The sequence below is a fragment of the Meleagris gallopavo genome, chromosome 4 (genome assembly GCF_905368555.1).
Source record: "Meleagris gallopavo chromosome 4, MGAL_WU_HG_1.1, whole genome shotgun sequence".
Lineage (NCBI taxonomy): Eukaryota > Metazoa > Chordata > Aves > Galliformes > Phasianidae > Meleagris > Meleagris gallopavo.
In genome coordinates, this window is record NC_139407.1 from 47952078 (window position 1) to 47970188 (window position 18111).

General features: G+C 40.5%; 1 protein-coding gene across 4 annotated transcripts in view; it reads left to right on the top strand.

Moving 5' to 3' along the window:
- Positions 1-2263: 2263 nt before the first annotated feature.
- The window catches only part of ATP8A1 (ATPase phospholipid transporting 8A1), a 94316-nt gene continuing 78468 nt past the window's right edge, over positions 2264-18111 (top strand). For 2 of the 4 annotated variants that reach the window (XM_085223228.1, XM_085223229.1), the window contains exons 1-5: positions 2264-2563; positions 13055-13169; positions 14677-14776; positions 15908-16006; positions 17851-17896. In XM_085223228.1, the coding sequence (XP_085079354.1) occupies positions 2515-2563; positions 13055-13169; positions 14677-14776; positions 15908-16006; positions 17851-17896 (409 nt within the window). In that variant the 5' untranslated portion in view covers positions 2264-2514. Of the gene's footprint in view, positions 2564-13054; positions 13170-14676; positions 14777-15907; positions 16007-17850; positions 17897-18111 lie in introns of those variants that run through there. The other 2 variants (XM_085223230.1, XM_085223231.1) reach the window with 2 other exon arrangements.

The window sequence follows — 18111 nt, forward strand, 5'->3', positions numbered from 1 at the left end:
CTGTATTACATAAGTCAACAGTTAACATGTTTAACTTAACACTGAGACTGTAGAATTAAAACTAGAGAAATGGAAATCTTCTTCAAGTGATAGAAAACCTTAGAGCCTTGTTCCTCAGCTTTTTTTAAAAAATCTATTTTAAAATGAAAAGGACATTGAACATTTACAAGTCAGCATAAACAAATATTGGTAGCTTTATTCTCCATATATAATACTGTGCTGTTTTCTTCACAATGTGGATAGTGGCCTTATTTGTGAAATAACGATTCACAAATGCAAATGAGCACTTGGCAGCATTTGTTTAAGTACCTTATGTACTTGACTGGCTAAATTTCCAGTTGCCCAAAGGTATGAGCAATAAGCATTGCTTGACAGGGAATTTACAGAAAGAATAATGGGGGAAAAAAGTTTAGACAATTGAATTTAAAAGTGGGTTTTAATGACAAGCCTATTTGTCACCATCACTACAGTGATTTTATTTTTTTTTTTGTGGGGGGGGGGGGGGGGGGGGTGGGAGAGGGAGGGAATGCGATGGTATGGTGGGCTGCATCAGAAGAGGAGTGGCCAGCACGGCAAGAGAGGTGATTGTCCCTCCGTACATGAGGCCCCATCTGGAGTACTGTGACCAGGTCAGGGCCCCCAGTGTGAGGATGTACAGCTTTTGGGGAGGGTCCAGAAGATGGCCACCCTTATGAGGACAGACTGGAGGAATTAGGGTTATTCAGCCTGGGAAAGAGAAGGCTGCGGGGAGACCTCATTGCCTTCCAGTATTTAAAGGGATGTCATAAGCAGGAGGAAAATAAACTTCTTACACAGGTAGATAACAATAGGAAAAGGGGGAACAGTTTTAAACTAAACGAAGGAAGATTTGGATTATATGTTGGAAGTTTTTCACTGAGGGTGGTGAGGTGCTGGAACAGGCTGCTCAGAGAGGCTGTGGATGCCCCATCGCTGAAGGTGTTCAGGGCTGTGTTGGATGGGACTCTGGGCTGACTGATACAGCAGCTGGCAATTCTGCCTGTGATAGGGGGGTTGGAACTTGATGATCCCTCAGATTCCTTCCAACCCAAGCCATTCTATGTTTCTATATGAACTTAGTGAGCTTGCTTCATTCTGGTTGCAGCCTTTTAACAATAGTGTATCTGCTGTGAATTGTGAAATAAACAAACAAAACACAAGGACCTTCCTCATCACGTGGTTTGCCCTAATTATGCTGAGTGCAATATATATCTTTGTTCTCTAGATGACATATTCAGGCAGACTTCTATGGAATCTTAACTAAAAGCTTTCTTTTGCAGAAAGACAACACATCTATCTATGGCTGCCTGTTGAGTATTTATTCAAACTAGATCAGTGTGTTCTCTCCATATGTTTTGTTTTTCCAGTAAAAAAAAGCATGAATAGAAATATTTCTATAGTCTTTGCTCATGGTTCAGAGAAAAAAAAAAAACAGCCAAACAAAAATCAAATACAAGCTGCAGAGGATGATGCAGAAGAGCATTGTCTTTTAAGAAGAGCCTCGACCAGACTTGATGGCCTTTTGAGAAACAGCATTTATTTCCAAATACAGTCTCCCATGAAAGGAAACATCTCCTTTTCCTAATATCTGAGCTATCTATCTACCGACTGTGATGGACGCAAAACATAAGCGTTCCAAATCCTATGACCGTTCCTATTTAATCCGTGCTCACGCAGGGCGGGTGGCAGTTCGTGCTGAGGCACAGGCACGACACGCCACAGACACGGTCCCCTGCCTGTTGCAGTCGCACAAAACGAGTGTCACGTTAACAGCCTGGCAGCGAAGATGCGGCTGCAGCTTCAGCCCGAGGCACCTGCAGCTGGGAGCTTCTTTTCACCAACCCACGCAGGCAGAGAGCTTCAGTTCGCACAGACTCGGGGCTGTCAAACTGCGGCATGGCGAACTATGATAAAAATATAGAGCTGGGCGAGAAGCCCCGGCGATCTCTCAGAGGGCCGGCCCGGCACCTTGCCACACAGAACTGTCCTTCAAGGAGCCTATCCGCAGCCCCACCGCCGCCCTCCCCGCTCCAAGGCCGAGCCCCGGGGGCAGGACGGGGCCACCCCCGAGCGCGGCCCAAGGCTGGCACGTTCCATTTCCCTCGCAGCGCGGGGGGGTGCGCTCCGGAACCCCTACACTCGTCGGAGAAAGGGACGCGAAGTGACTGGTTGCGCCGCTGCTCGCTTGGGCACGTGCAACGGTCGACCCCGCGGGGGCGGCAGGCGGCGGTGGAGGACCGCGGGGAGAGGAGGCGGGGGAAGACGGGGCGGAGTTAGTAGGTTCCGGAGGGGCCGGCGGGTGAGCCGCGCTGGCGTCGCGACTGTCGGAAAGGAGCGGCGGCGCGAGCGGAGGGAGGCGCGAGCCCTCTGCCTCCGGCGCCGCAGTCCCGTCGCTGAGCGCAGCCCGGGGCCCGGCTCTCGCCGCGGCGCTCCGACGGGCGGCGAGGACGGGGGCAGGTGCAGCGCGGCCGTGCCGCCGCCCCACGCTCTGCGGCGATGCCGGCGGTGCAGAAAACGGTGTCGGAGATCCGCTCCCGCGCGGAGGGTAAGTGCCGCCCGGCGCCCGCCTTCCGCCGGACGCAGGGAGGGACGGCGCTCGGCTCGCCGGGGTCGCGGCCGCCCGGAGCTGGGATTGGGCAGCGGAGGCGGGCGGCAGCGGCCGCTGCTATAACCGCGGCGTGCCCGGGGCCGCCCAGCTGTGGCGCGGTGGTCGCGGGCCGCGGCCGAGCAGCGAGCGCTGGGGCGCGGTGCTGCCGCTGTGCTTTCCGGGCGGTGTCGCGTTGTGTGCCTGTCATTGTCTGCCTCCGGCAGAGCTGCTTGCGTGACCGCGGGGAGCGCGGCGTGCCCCGTGCCTCGCTGCGCTGCCGGGCACCGCGCTTCTGTCCTGGGGTTCAGTGGGAACGCCTCCCTTATGGGCAGCATCTGTGTGTGCGCCGATCGTCGGAAATAACCGCTTCCAGTGCGTGTGTGAAATAACAGTGCGGAGGCAGCAGCGCGTTGGGGCAGCTGATGGTTTGCTGTGGCTGCGGGTAATGACAGCGCGGTCACCGCAGTGACCCGTACCTCCTGAGGCAGGTGTGCTGCCCTTAGTCCTGGGGCTGTGTTCGAGGTTGAAGGTAGATCAGGCCACTGCATCTGGTGCAGGCCGTGAAGGGAAGGGGAAGTAGCATCTTTCTCCCTGCATCTTCCTTCCTTCCTTCTTCCAAGCAGATCACTTCTTTTTGCTTGATTTTATGTGTGCGCGCCCCAGCAAGAGTGTGAAGAATAAATATTGGAAATAGGATGTTCCCTTAATCTTTTCTGTTTCAACCATCCTGTGTGCTTTTCTCCTCTATGCTTCTCAGGGAGATCCTGCTTTTGTTTGTAGGAGCTTTCTTCTTACTTCCTAAGCAGAGTGAGCTGGCCAAGAGAGCAGAAGAATTTAGCCTTCTGAGGAACAGTGAAGATGTATGCCTCCGGGGGAACCTTAGAAATGTGCTTACAAACAGAGTGGCTGTGGTACTGTACCCACAGTAATTAGAAGATGCATACAGTGAGACTGGCAAAGCATCCACTTACTGCTGAATTTCAGTCCATTTCCAGTTCTTTTCAAGTCAATTGTTTTTCCACTGAGATCTTAGAATAAGCTTTCCCAGTTTATTTGTGTTTGCTTTAGGGTGGCAAAACTACAGCAGTTTAAGGATTATTAAGTGGCCAAATGTGATCCCTAAAAGCAAGTGTTTTTCTAAGAAGTACGGGTGCAGTGAAAGGAAAAAAAAAATACTGCTTATTGGAATATTGTTCATGGTTGGATGACTGTAAGACAGCTGAATACAGGGATTAATAGGTTCTCCAAAATACCTTTGTTTGGTCTGTAAATATGTATGGCATTTCTTTTAAGAAACATAACCTTTGGAAGATGGTGTGTTGGCTTTTCATCATAGCATTACTATGTTGTTCTGTGCATTAATGTATGTTCCATTACTCAAGGAAAGGTCATGTAAAAATGATGATTGTCATTTAAAATCTGTGCTTCTGATCTGAGATTAATGTGAACCTTACTAGTTTATTTTGTTTCTGTTAAGTTCATTCACAATGTCAGTGGATCTTTTAGTTTCTTTTTTCCTCCTTTTCCAGACTTGGTGAACTTGGACTGTGTTGCTGGTGTTTGTAAACAGTGCTGCATAGGGAAATGTTACTATTTCTTAAGAGACTCCAGTGTTCTACAGTGTGAGTGTCATTCTTGGCTCTTGAAAGTGACTTAAAGTAGCCATACAGTCCTAGTTGTGGCCCTGGCAGGAGTCTGTTAGATAAGCATTGTTCAGAGTAGTGATAAGACTGTCTTCTGAGACCTACCCCAAAGCCTTACCTGCAGCAAATAGGAAGTGCTTGGTTAATGACAGAATGCTGTGCGTTCTGTGTAACTCTGCTAATACTGCAATCACAAAGAGCAGTTTTCATAAGTGCTGTTACAGCACAAGCCGTTCCTTAGAATAGCCAAAGACTTGAGGGGATGAGATAGACAAGCTAATATTACTTCCTTTGTTCTAGAATTTCTTTGTTGTATGTTTTGGGTTAAAACCTCATTTTCCTCTTCTATCGCTGCAGCAAGTAATTTCTGCCTCAGAGACGTTTTCCGTGGATCATGAGTTACCTTATCAGTCTGGACTGCCTTGACATCTTCTCAGAACTGAGCTCACTCTGGCATAAAGAGATAGTAATACTGCTATTAGAAAAAATTGCCTGCTGAGCTCAGATGAAAGGAACTCAGACCTGTCAGAATAATGCACTTGTGTCATTCCCAGTCACAGAAGATATAATGCTACAGTCTGTACATTACTACAAAATAAAAATGACAGGCATTTTAACATCTGTAAGACAACATGTAATTTGCATAGAGAACAGAATTTGGTTAAAACACAGCTAATATTTTGATGGTATGCTTCCAGACCTCTGCAGGATCTTGTGCTCTTTGTGGCTGATGAACAGGCATGCTTACAGTCTTTTCTGTAATAAATTTTGTTTCTAGTGTCCCCTCTTGTAAAGAAAACCTGCGATTCACAATAGGCAGTGCTGCAGTTGTGCAGTATTGATTTGTGTACCAATGAAGTCTTGCTCAAGATCTAGCAGGTCTGGTCCTCCTAAACAAATTGTAGAGATTTCCTAAATTGTTTTTCACTACCAGTAACCTTAACTCAGAATCTTAGCTGGTCTTCAGGTGTTCGGCACTACAGAAATAACGTCTGTGTCTTGTATTCTGCAGTTGCAAAACACATGGGGAAATATTTGAAAGTACTTAGAGCCATGCAGTTAATATATGCATCTGTTAAATAATATGAAATGGAATAATTCAGAGCCATATATATATTAATATATATGTACACTCTGGGAGAGTGGGGTTGGTATTGACAGTTTTTATTAGGTGTCTATAAGCTTCTGAAAATATGAATGTTGCTCCAAAAGTAATGCCTCCTATTTTATTATGTTGGCCCACAGTATCAGAGGAAAGTGGTGGTGGTGTGGCAGTACAGGTTGAACCTTTCTGCCAGTATTTCATTACATTTTGTTGATGTAGGACAGATGGCAGCAGAGGAGCAGTCTGACAAAATAGCATCATATATGGAAGTGCATATGAAGCAACAATGTGTCACTGAATTCTTCCACATGGAGAAAATAGTGCCCACTGACATTCATTGACACTTGCTGAATGCTTACGGAGACCAGACGTTGTATGTGAGCTCAGTGAGGTGGAGGGTGGAGCGTTGAAGCAGTGACATGAAAGACAGCCTGGACGTCCATGCACAGCCGTCACACCACAAAATGAAGAGCATTTCAATCAGCTTATCTGCTTGAATCAGTGGGTTACCACCAGGGAGCTGCGTATGGAGCTGAGTATCAGAAATCAGAAATCAGAAATGATGATGGTAGTGTTGAAATACTGCAAGTTTGCATGAGGTGGGTCCTGTGAGTACTCACACAGGAACGGAGAGAACACTGTATGCAAATTTGTTAGCATCTGTTGAACCAATATAGGGCTAAAAGTGACAGTTTCCTGGATCTCATCATTACTGGTGATGAGACATGATGTCACCTCTAGGAGCAAAGTCAAAATGGCACTCTGTGGAGAGATGGCGTGAATTCTCCATCAAAGAAAATGTTCAAAACACAACCCTTATTGGATAAAGTTATGTATTCTTTTAGGATAGGAAAGGATCTAGATTTCTTGGAACCCAGACAAAACATCTGATTGCTACATCATGCTGCTGACTAAGCTGAAGGCTTGAACTTACAGAGAAGGCAGGAGGCCAGAGAAGAAGACAACCTTTCTCTTGCAAAACTAAAAAATACCAGGCCCTATGCCAGTTTGAAGACCGTGGAGCATACTGCAAGTTTTGGCTGGACTGTCCTACCACACCTACTATATTGTCCAGTTTAATGCCTCCTGACTTCTATCTTTTGGGGCCAATGAAAGATGGAATGTGGGTAACATTTTTGTAGCAATTATGCTATCATAGCAATGGTGGAAACAGTGGATCTCCTCCACTGGCGCAAAGCACAGTGTGCAGGTTCTTGTTTATTACTGGTGAAAATGCATAGCTAAGGGTGGTGACTGTGTTGAAAAATAATGTTTTGTAGCAAAGAATTTGCTCTGTCAAATAGTGTTAATGCGCTCTTTGTATCTGTTGTAGTTTCCATGGAAATAAATAGGCGGCATTACTTTCAGAGCAACCTACGTAGAGTCATTAATGCTTTCCTTTGTGCATTGATGGATTTCAGTGAACTATCTTGGATGGCAAAGAAAATACAGAAATTTTTGAGGTGCTGTTATGCTGTCTGCCAACAACATTAATAGCCATTTCATATTAGGAAAGGCAAATGCCCATGAGAGCTAGGTGAAGCTGAACTTGTGTAAGATGTGATGACTTATGTATGAAAAGGACAATTATTTTGAATTTAGGTAGTAATCATCAGATCATTTTCAGTAGTCTGTCCATTCTTGTGATACCTAATATATCTTCAGATGTTTCTACTTCTGGACTATGTGATTGTCTAGCATTTTAACAGACCTAATGTTCGTTATTGGTACTTTTTCCTGACAAGTGTGTTTTGAGATTCCCAGTGGGCCAGAGTGGAAAATTTAGGTCCAGTTGCAGTGCCGACTTGGCAGCCTCAGCAGCAGTAGGTCAGAGCAGCTGATTGCAGTTGCAGTTCCCTTCTGTTCTTTGACTCCTCAGAGGTGCAGAGGTCAGGTTCTCAGTGCTAGTTCTCTTATCAAAGTTTTATTGTGGCACTGTGACACACTTTTTCAGTCTCACTGGCTGTCTTTGAACTGTGCTGTGTTCTTTGGAAATGTGAGCTAGAGTACTTGGCTACAGAATCAAGCTTTCAAAGCTTTAGAATGTCATACTTTGAGAATAAAATAATGTTATTAATCATTAAGTAAAGTGTATTAAAATAGTTCTTTTGATTTCAGTGAGTTGGTCATTTATTTTTCTTTCCCTTTCTTTCCATGGCACAATCTGTCTGTGTTTAACCTTCCATCTATTTCTATATTGATGTGAAGGAAAAATTGGAAGTACAAACTTTTTTTGTACAGAGTTTAGAATTTATTGTTGTTTTAACTGCTAATTTAGAGACTTTACTACCGAATGTGGTTTAGAAAGAGGCCCTGCAAATATGATGCAACAGAACGTAGTTGCCTATTCTGAAGTTTCGTTGGAAGCAAAACATGGTCCTTAATGGATTCTCTTATTGGAGAAAGCTCAAGTTGATTGTTCGGCTTTTTTGTTATTTCAGTGGTTATTTATTTGGGTTTTGTTCTGGTTGAAGTTGTTATCTTTTACTGGAGAAACTTAAAATATTTATTCCTTACAAAGTACACTTTTTACAATGAACTTATTCCAGGTGTTGCTTATACCCTGACAAGGACAGCCATGTCTCCATATTCTCAGATTTCCCAGCAACTGTCTCCAGTTTTTTCTTGCCTTTTCCCGCTGTCATGTGTATTTTACTTCAGTTCCTTGTAAGGAAATCCTCAATCAAAATCTGTTATTTAACTTTGAATGAAATTTATAGCTTTGTGTTTATTCATCAGTAGCTTCCACATTCTGCGTTTTGCTAGCAAAAAAACTTTGGAGTTTTTTTTAGTTTATGCAGTAGTTTTACAAACAAATTTTTATTGGAGTAATAATTACTTTCCTCTGATATTGAAGCACATCTTTATTGGTTTTGATGCTTTTGGGTCATAAATTTAAATTTAAAAAAATCAAAATGTATTATCTGAATATGAAATAGAAATTAGTTTTAAACCATGCCATTCCTGCATAATAAATCAGAGTGGTGACATACTGGAACAGGCAAAGAGTTGTGGATGCCCCATCCCTGGAGCCATCCAGGCCAGGCTGGATGTGGCTCTGGGCAGCCTGGTCTGGTGGTTGGTGACCCTGCATACAGCAGGGGGGTTGAAACTAGATGATCATTGTGGACTTTTTCAACCCAGGCCATTCTATGATTCTGTGATATGATTCTATGACTTGTTGGTATTTCCAGTTATTCTTTTAATAGTGCTGACTTGCAAATTTTTTCAAGTCAGATGCTTTTCTGTCAGTGGGGGCACATGAGAACTTGTGTCGTAGAATCTGCCTGATAGTTCTCTGGTTAAATAACAGTAGTGTTACAAACTATTGACAAAGAGGATGAGGAGCCTTGTGGTGTTATTTGCTCTTTCTCAATGCCAGGTTTTACATAAAGCAGCGTCACGTTTCCTGTTTGAAGTGTGATAATTGCTACTTTGTTTTTGATCACTGTAATTCTTCAAAATTATTACTGTGTATTATTACCTTAGTATTTGTTGTGTCCTTAGATAAGAGCCTGTTTAGAGTGATGGTGCCTTTAATTTTAACCCTGGGACAGTACTTCTCTGAACCCTTAGCGCGATGAACAAACAGTGAACAAGTTCAGTCGGTGTCGGTTTTGACATCTGTAATGCAGCAATAATTGTGTATGTTTTTGAAAGGAGATTAGAACAATTGCTTCATCTTAGGTTCTTACTCATAATCTTCATGGTATTTTTTACATTATCAGATATTTGTCACAGCTTTGATACTTTGATGCTTTGATTCTGACTATGTGTCTCGTAATCTTTATCTTTCCTGTCTGGATTCCTGTCTGGTTTTTCTATACCTTCTTCACTATCAACTTTCTGAATATTTGGATCAGTGTTGTTATGCCATCTTGGAACCTTTTGATGAATTACAGAAGAGCAGCCATCTTTAATTTTTGCTGGTTTGTTAACTGCATCTTTGAAAACGACCTTTGCTAAAATCGTAGCTGCTTTCACCAAGAGTTGATCTGGTGGATGTGCTTCCCTTTGTTCTTGTGGTTACTTTCAGGCAACACTTTGAGATGGGCATCTGCGTATTTGATTAGTAGGCTGAGTTCATCATGCAAACTGGTTTGGTGCCAGTGGGTTCTTGCTCTCTTCAAGGAAGAAATAAAGCACTTAGTGGCTTCCTTTTGACAAAGCAGTCAGCTTTTATGAAACCTGCTGCATTGAGGCTTAGGCAGCAGCTGAGCTCTAACCCATAAATTCTGTTTTAAAATTTCATAGAAGTGTAGCTCTTAAAAGTCTGGTATGATTTATTGCAGTTAGACTCAAGTTTGTGAGTGTAGTTTGATCAATGTCCTACTTTGTATTTTAGTGCTTGACATTATCTGGGGCCAATTGAATGCCATCAACTTGTTGCCAAATTCTGTATTTACCTAATATAAATAAAACATATGGAAGATACGCAGTTCATATTTGAAAGAATGGTTGTGATTAAGTAGATCTTTTTATGACTTAATATGTTTGTACTACATGAGTGTGGATGAGATGTGGAAGAAATTAGAAATACCCATCATTTTCTGAAAATGCAGAATACAAACCAACTATGGGAATGCAACAAATACGTGGTTGCAGTTAAAATGGCTGCGTAATGTAGAGAAATGCCCATTCTTTCACAAAGTGATAGTCACAGAGACACAATATCTTGAGAAATTAGTGAAAAATTTCGCCTACAAAACATAATGTATGGACTTGGGGGGAGGAGGGGGGAAGGGGAAAATGGAGTCCTAGGCTTGCCTGCATAGCATGCAGACTGAGTGTCCCTGAAGACATTTGGTGCACAGAGAGCACAAAAATGGTGCCTGGGGTGTTGTTTGCTGTACAGATGTGCAGCAAGTCTTTGACTTCGGGCAGCTCTGAAAAGGAGCAGCTTCCTGGCAAGAAAAGCTTGCTGCATTTTTGATCTGGTACAAGGCATCTCTTGCTAACTCAGGCAAACAGCAGCTGCACAGGGGCTGAGACCTGCGTGTGCTAACACTTGATTCAAATTCTTAGGCAGACAGTGAGAGCAAGAGGTGATGATAGCATTCCAAGGGGTGATGCATTGTAAAGAGATGACAGTGTGGGAGAGTAGGATGAAGCGGACTTTTGTCAAATTCTGAATTAGAATTTCAACACTTTTATTTTCTCTTTACATACTTTCTGATAATCATATATGAAAGTAGACCATTTCAAAGAGAATTGTGTTTCTCATTGCTTGGGAAACATCTAAATTAAGGATAGTTACCATTTTAGTCAACATAATAACTTCAGTAATGTAGTTAAGAACTCTTAGATTTTTATACATATACATATACATTTTCTTATATATTTATATATGTATATACACACACATTTATAGACACAAATGAGGAAAACAAACTGTACTTTCTTGATAACTTAGTTTTGTGTGGCAGTGTAGTCTCTGTATTCTGGTCAGCGTATTTCAGAGCTCAGGCAGAGACACGAAGGAGATGAGTAACCATTAAGCTTTCAGGGCAATCTAATATGCTTTTACTGAAGCTGCAGGCTGCAGCTATGAGGCTCAGCACTTATTCCCAGAGATTCCTTTTTAAGTTCAGATTGAGAAATGTAAATTCAAAGTAATAGAAAGGAAGGTAGTGAATGTTTATGATGCTCCTGAGCTTCTTTTTGCTGGCTTTTTATTTGAAGAATAAATAAATGCCTTAATACTGGTGTTTAAATGTCTATAGTTCCTTGATGTTTTAAACAAACATATTACATTTAGTGCTTGCTAACATTTGTGTTACCTCTGTCACTGTCAGGACTGCAGGTTTACACTTGCAAAAACTTTAAAACTAGCACTGTAAAAATAGAGTAGTACATTCTGCAAATGTGTGAACTCTTTCCTTGTTTCCTGAGCTTAGTCAAGCTGGAGTGCTACTTCTAAGAGAGTAGTTTCCAACTTTTTCACCAGTGTTCTCTCTCAGTAGCTGTTTTTCCACATTCATTCCTTCATGGAGCAACTGGGAATTGTTGTGTTCCTGGGACGAAGGTGTGCTTGCTGTGTGCTGGACCCAGATAGGAGTATAACCTGTGACTCAGTGTGCGCTTGTGATGACTGAAAAGTTCATGTTCTTAAAGTTGTGCCTGTGTCAAGTTGTGTTGCAGATGTACGTGTTTATGGAGTCGTGTGCTGCTGTCCTGCGCAGCTGGTTGGTTGTGTGACAGGGGTAGGGATTGCCTTTCTAAGGGTCGTTAATGACAGGAGAAGGCAATGGCTTGTAGTCTGCTTTTGTGAGGTTCCTTCAGGCAAAGAGAGGTGTACAGGTCCCTCGAGTAGGCCAGATCTGTTAGGCTTGCCCTGAAGGGCATTCTCAAGATGTTTACTGAACCGTGACTGCAATTGTTGGATGTGTGCCTTTCACTGGAGAGCTGGAAGGAAGGAAGTTAATTCCAGTGAGGGAACACAGTAGTGGGGATTTCCTGTGTAATAATATCAGGAACTTCAGGTCCCTGATACGTGTGGGAAAGTCTGGAGCATGAAAGATTTACCTGGGTGGAAGAGGATCAGATTTGGGAATACTTAACAGGAAATGCAGCAGTGCCCAGACTCTGTTCGGATGTTCAGGTGTATCCATGGGTGCTGAGGGAGCTGGCTGATTGCACCAATATGCCTCCCTCAGTTATCTATGAGACATTGTGCTGGTCTGGAGTGGTTCCTGAGGACTGGAAGAACGTAATTCCTTTAACTGTAGGGTAAGCAGTGTTGGTTTTTTGCCTTTGTATGGGCTGTGACGATGAATTTTCTCTGAGTGTTACTCAGAACAGATGATATGTGCAAATAAGTAGAACTGGTGAGTCACTTTGATTTAAGATAGCTGTACTAGGCATCTACTTTTTGTGTTTAATTTCATTTTTCAGACATACTCTTAGTGAACTGTTTTTCTGCCATTGAAACTAACGGTAAAACTTTTCCAAGCTTTTGGTAGGAAGTTTACTTCTGTATCCTTACGGAAACTCTAATTGTCGCACTACCATAGCTGTGAAACAGTTCAGTTTAAAAGAGGCGCATAGGGGAAATGGTGCTATGTGTTTATTGGGCGGAAAGCAGGAAAACATATCAAGAAGAATTGAATGAGTTGCATGAATGCTCACTGCAACAAACAGTGTTAACATTTTACATGCAAAATTGGAAACTAATCTGTTGAATGATCTGTATGCAGTGTGGAGATCAACTGAGTTAATGATACTCAACATTAACAGAAAACTACTTTTTCGTCACTGATACTATAGTACAGTACTGAACTTCTTGTTCTTATCATATGTTAGTGTTCATTTATTTGTTTTAGTGTCTTCCTTTTAAAACATTTGTTTGCTCCAACATTGGGGGCACTTCAGGAGAAGTGAAAGAGGTTGTCAGCCACAGACCGTAGTTCATTTCATCTTTCCATGAAGCTATAAGCTATTTGAGTGCACTCATTAATTCAGTAGATTATTGTTCATTATTGTAGCTTTACAAAGCTTCTTGACCATCTTGTTTTATCTTCATATCTAATCACCAATGTGCTTTAAAATGAACATTACCTGTTATTGTAAGAAACACAAGTAAATTGAGTTCACATTCAGAATAGATGTGGATCTTTTTGTCATGCAGTGCTCTAAATCTTGTATGTGTGTGTATGTGTACATTTACTTACTTATATTTAATTTAATTTTTTTTTTTAACAGGCTATGAGAAGACAGATGATGTTTCAGAGAAAACTTCTCTGGCTGATCAAGAAGAATTGAGAACTATCTTCATTAATCAGCCCCAGTTAACCAAGTTCTGTAATAATCATGTCAGGTATTAAATTATATTTCTGTTAATACATATGAGCTTCGTAAGGTTGCATACTGTTTAGCAAAATCAAAGAAAACATTCTGTTTATTCTACCTCCTTAGATCACTAGTCTGACTGCAAAGGGAGGAATGAAGAGAAATAACTAGAATAGCAAAACTGTTTCATATGCAAAGCTGACCTTCAGAATTTTTAAATTCTGGGTAGGAAGGCTCTTAATGGAACTTCTGCAGCTTTTACATATCTCTAGAATATGGATTTATTCTTCTGATTAGTTCAGTTTATCTTTTGGTTTTGAGCATATCTCTGGATAGCTGGATCGAGGTAGATGTAGTGAAAGTTTCACTAAGATAATTACACTAGTATTACACTGTATTTTCTTATTCCATCCCTCAGAATTTCACTTAATAACCAATACTGATCAGGAGTTGTTTGTTTTGTTTTCTTTTAAAGGTAAACTTTCCACTTGATTAAGGATATTGTTTTTCTTTTAATGAATATAGAATCATAGAATGCTTTGAGTTGAAAGGGACCTTTAAAGATCGTCTAATGCAACTCCCCTGCAATGGTCAGAGACACCACAGCTAGATCAGGTTGCCAAGGGACTGATGCCCGGGGATGGGGCATCAACCATGTCTTTGATCAGTCTGTTCCAGTGCCTCACCAGCCTCATTGTAAAAGGTGTTTTCCTTGTATCCAGCCTAAATCTACCCTCCTTAAGGTTGAAAACATTTCCCTGTGTTCTCTCACCACAGACTCTTTAGCAGAGTCTGTTGCCTTCTTTCCTGCAGTATACCTTTAGTTTAGATATTGAAAGACCACATTGGAGAATTGTACATTATTGAAACTGTAGGAAAATTGTACATTATTGAATATTTTAGTTTTATTAGCTTCTTAAACACGCCATTTAAATATTGTCAAGCCTGTAAGGTTTTTTTAGTCTTCAGTATGCACTGAATCACAAAAATTTGTGCATGAAACAGATGCTCCACAACTCTTCAGTTTTGATGAAGCACCCTTCTCATTATGCTAGCTCAACTGATAGTGCTTTCCCCAAGAATTTTTCTGCACATGAGTCTTGGTGCAGAATTGATCACCAAGTGTATGCCATAGCTTGCTGGATAGAGTATTGTTCTGGGGTATAAGATCTGTGAACTTATGTCCTGTCCTAATTCCTCAGGGCAACCAATTCCCTGCTTCCTGCTCTTTTTTTTTTTTTTTTTTTTTTCCCCTTGTTTCCTGTAACCAAGTCACAGCGGAGGTGACAAGGAAACTTCTTGCCTCAAAACTGAAGCACACAGTGGTTTCTGTGGATGATGGGCATTTTTCTTGGGTGGCTGGTTTGTAGAAGTCTTCAGATTTCTCTTTTAAGCAAAAACTAATCTGTTTGCTATCACAGAAATCACAGAAGGTTCTGTTGTATTTGAAAGCTTGTATAACTGAGAGAGAAGGAATACATTTGAATTTTTTTCATAGTGTAATAATAGTATATACTTTTTTCTTTTTGTCTTAGCACTGCAAAGTACAACATTATCACATTCCTGCCAAGGTTCCTTTATTCCCAGTTCAGAAGAGCTGCCAATGCTTTTTTTCTTTTTATTGCATTACTTCAGGTAAGAGCATCAGTAAGCTAGCAGGAGTAACAGGTACAGGGTAATAGAAGCAGGGTACAATATGGTGCCCCTTTGATTTCATATTTTGCCTGGAAAATAATGTGCCATTGGAGTGGGGGTGTGTAGGCACATGCATGACTAAAAATAAAAGAGAAGAAATAACTGGAGAAGTGGTGGATGCTGTTGCTTTGTAGCTGACAGAAAGTTGTCCATTAACTTTCTGCCGAATTTCCAAACAGTTGCTTTAAAATGTGATCTAGGGTAATGTTGAAAATAGATGTATATTCATCTTATTCCAAGAAACACAACATATATACAAAAATACTGTGTTTTCTTTCAGATACACAATGTAGTGAAAGAAAAAATAAATGTCTAATAAATAACATTGACTGTTTTTGTAAGCCTCTTATGATAAATTGAGTATGTGTTCTAACTATACTGAGGCGCTACTTACTGCTCCACTTTTTCTGCAAAATCTCATAGTAGTCATATGGGCGACATTGCCTGTTCTAAATGTACTAAGGCAGGAATACTCTTGTGGTAAATCGTTGCTGCCACTAACAACTCTAGTCAGTATAAAGATAATTACGATAGTTATGAATATGTATCACATAAGTAGCTGCATCCTCTCAGCATTTATTTTACATACACATTCACTTGCATCGTCTGTGCCCTTACTTGCTTAGCAGAAACAGATTTCTCAGAGTTGTGTAGCTTTCCAATATTTGTTTGTTAGTTTAGTAGTAAAATACAAAATATCTTTGTGAAATTTAAAATACCTTGGAGTTGTGTCCACTCTGTTAGACTAAACTAAAAAAATCAATCATATTTTATGAATACGCATTTAAATTTAGTTTGAAGCACAAAAGATGAAGGTGAATCTTCTGGAGACACTAAAACCTCTGAAAGTAACTATTGAATACTGTTCAATTTAAAATGTTTTGTTGTATCAGCTTTGTTTGATTCTAAGACAATACCCCTCACTTGGAAATAATCAATACCTTGTCTGAGTAACAAAACTAGTTGTCACCTCTATGTTTTCAAGAAAAATTGAAAGTTCTGCTTACTGTGTTAAAAAATGTTTTTAACCAGGAATTCAAGCACAATTTTTTTTCTCTCTCTTTTTAATAGCAAATTCCAGATGTATCACCAACAGGCCGTTACACAACATTGGTCCCTCTCTTATTTATTTTAGCTGTAGCGGCAGTGAAGGAGATAATAGAGGATATTGTAAGTATTTAATAATCGTATTTTGTAAATAACGATCAAATATCTTGTAGATTATATTGCAGAAAACCGTTTTGAGTAATTTTCTGTTGAGCCATTCTTGGCTTCTGAATGATCTTGAAAGCCTATAAAGCTGCTTATGTCAGAAGATGGAATCTTGTAGAATGTGGTGTTACAATCTGTGTGTTTAATATGTGCAAGAGTGACAATAACATGGTAAATCAGTGACTGCTTATTTTATAGATTGTAGTCAGGAAATTCTCATTATTATAGTACAAGCATATTTAGGTTAAGTATGAGCTGGAACCAAAACTACTAAGCTCTACTGACTCCACAGAAACCACTCAGGCTCAGAGCATTCAGAATATTGCAATTTTGTCAAAGACTCAGCTAATGGAATGTTGGAAGCTACTGAATTCATAGAAAGTTGAACTTTTTTTAGAATAAAACAAGCTTTAAATAATTATTTGGGCAGGAAGAAGAAAATACATTTTTGCCATTAATCCTTTATTCCCACTATTTTCACGTTTGAGCTCGGCTTAAATTTTGTCTCTAAGTGACGTACTAGACTATAACATTTTCTATAAAACTTGAAATATCAGCAAAGGTTTTGGGGGTTTTTTCACTGCCTCCCTTCCCCGAAACAGAGTGGCTGGATTTGTGTTTTGTGTTTGTACTATTTGCTGCCCACTAGGCAGCTTCTCCTTACGCGTCTTTGTTGCTTTCCCTTTACATAAACAAAATCCCTTTTAAAAAGCCATAAAATCAATTCACACTCTTTCAGATATTTTTAACTGTTCTGCTGTTAATGCTTACAGACTTGCACCATCTGTCAGTGTCTAGGCAAATATAAAATTGAGGCTGCTGCTACTGTACAGAGTGTCCTTTTTAAAATTATCTCCCTCCTCTTTTACGTCATTTGTTTCTTCATGTCGTTTGCTCTTTGCAATTTGATGTGTTTAGTTTGGATGAAGCAAAAGCCAGGGTACAGGTCCAGGGTTGTTTGTTTTTACACATATCAGTTTTAAAAATAAAAGGTATTGTTACTAATTGCTACAGAATTGCTCAAAGGCAAGTCAAAACTTATTTTTCCTTCTATTAATTTTATATTGCTTCAGCACGTAGGTGCTTCCTATGTTGTTGCAGGAATATCTGACTGACAGTGACAATAGCACTTCTTTCCTTGGAAAGCTCCATAGTAAAATATTTAGCATTTTTTCCATTTTTCTTTAGCTTTAGTTATATTTTAATTTCTTTACTCAGTGAGAGAAATTATCTTCACCTAATATTAAAGCAGGTTTAATTGGCTTTTCAAATATTAAAATAATACTTTCAACTGAATAACCAAAAGCTTCCTTTTCTGGAGTGTAATCACAAGAAGTAGATGATGTTAGCAGGAGGCATTATTCACAAGTAACACATGTTTTACATATATGCTTCAGAAGTACTAGAAAAGCTTGTGACAGGCAATGCAAGATTGTCTACTTCTAATGATTTTTCACCCAGCGTAGCTCAGAAAGCAATTGAAATTAAACTGTTACTTTTCAAGTTGCAGGGAAGGACAAAGTTGTGGAGTGTAAATACATCATATCTTTGTACAAGGAATTTGTTCACATACTGATTGCTCAGATGAGAGACATTTTAATAGAATATTGTTAGCCTAGAGCTGGGAGTGACTTTCCTGATGATCAAGACTATGCAAGTAATCCACAGTTCTATTAAAAATGTTTTTAAGTCTGTTCATTTGATGGTTGAGTGCAAGCAGTAAAAAATGAGTGTTACGTATTATGTGTGAAAGTTTTATCATGTCAACAGAAGTCTTTAATCAGTATGCTTTTTTGATTCAGAAAAGGCATAAAGCTGATAATGCGGTGAACAAGAAACAAACTCAAGGTAGGAAACTTTTTAAAGCTTATTGATTGTGGTTGTGTGTTGGTTGTTTTGAAGTTTTTTGCAAATGTTGATAATCCTAACTGCTGAATACACAGGGAAATGGGTTGGAAATCGCTTGTACAATTGTTGTTTTTTTAAAACTTGGAATTTAAACAGTTGAAATAACAACTTGCAGCCAGATTAGTCTTACACCCAGCTCTGGGACCCCCAGCACG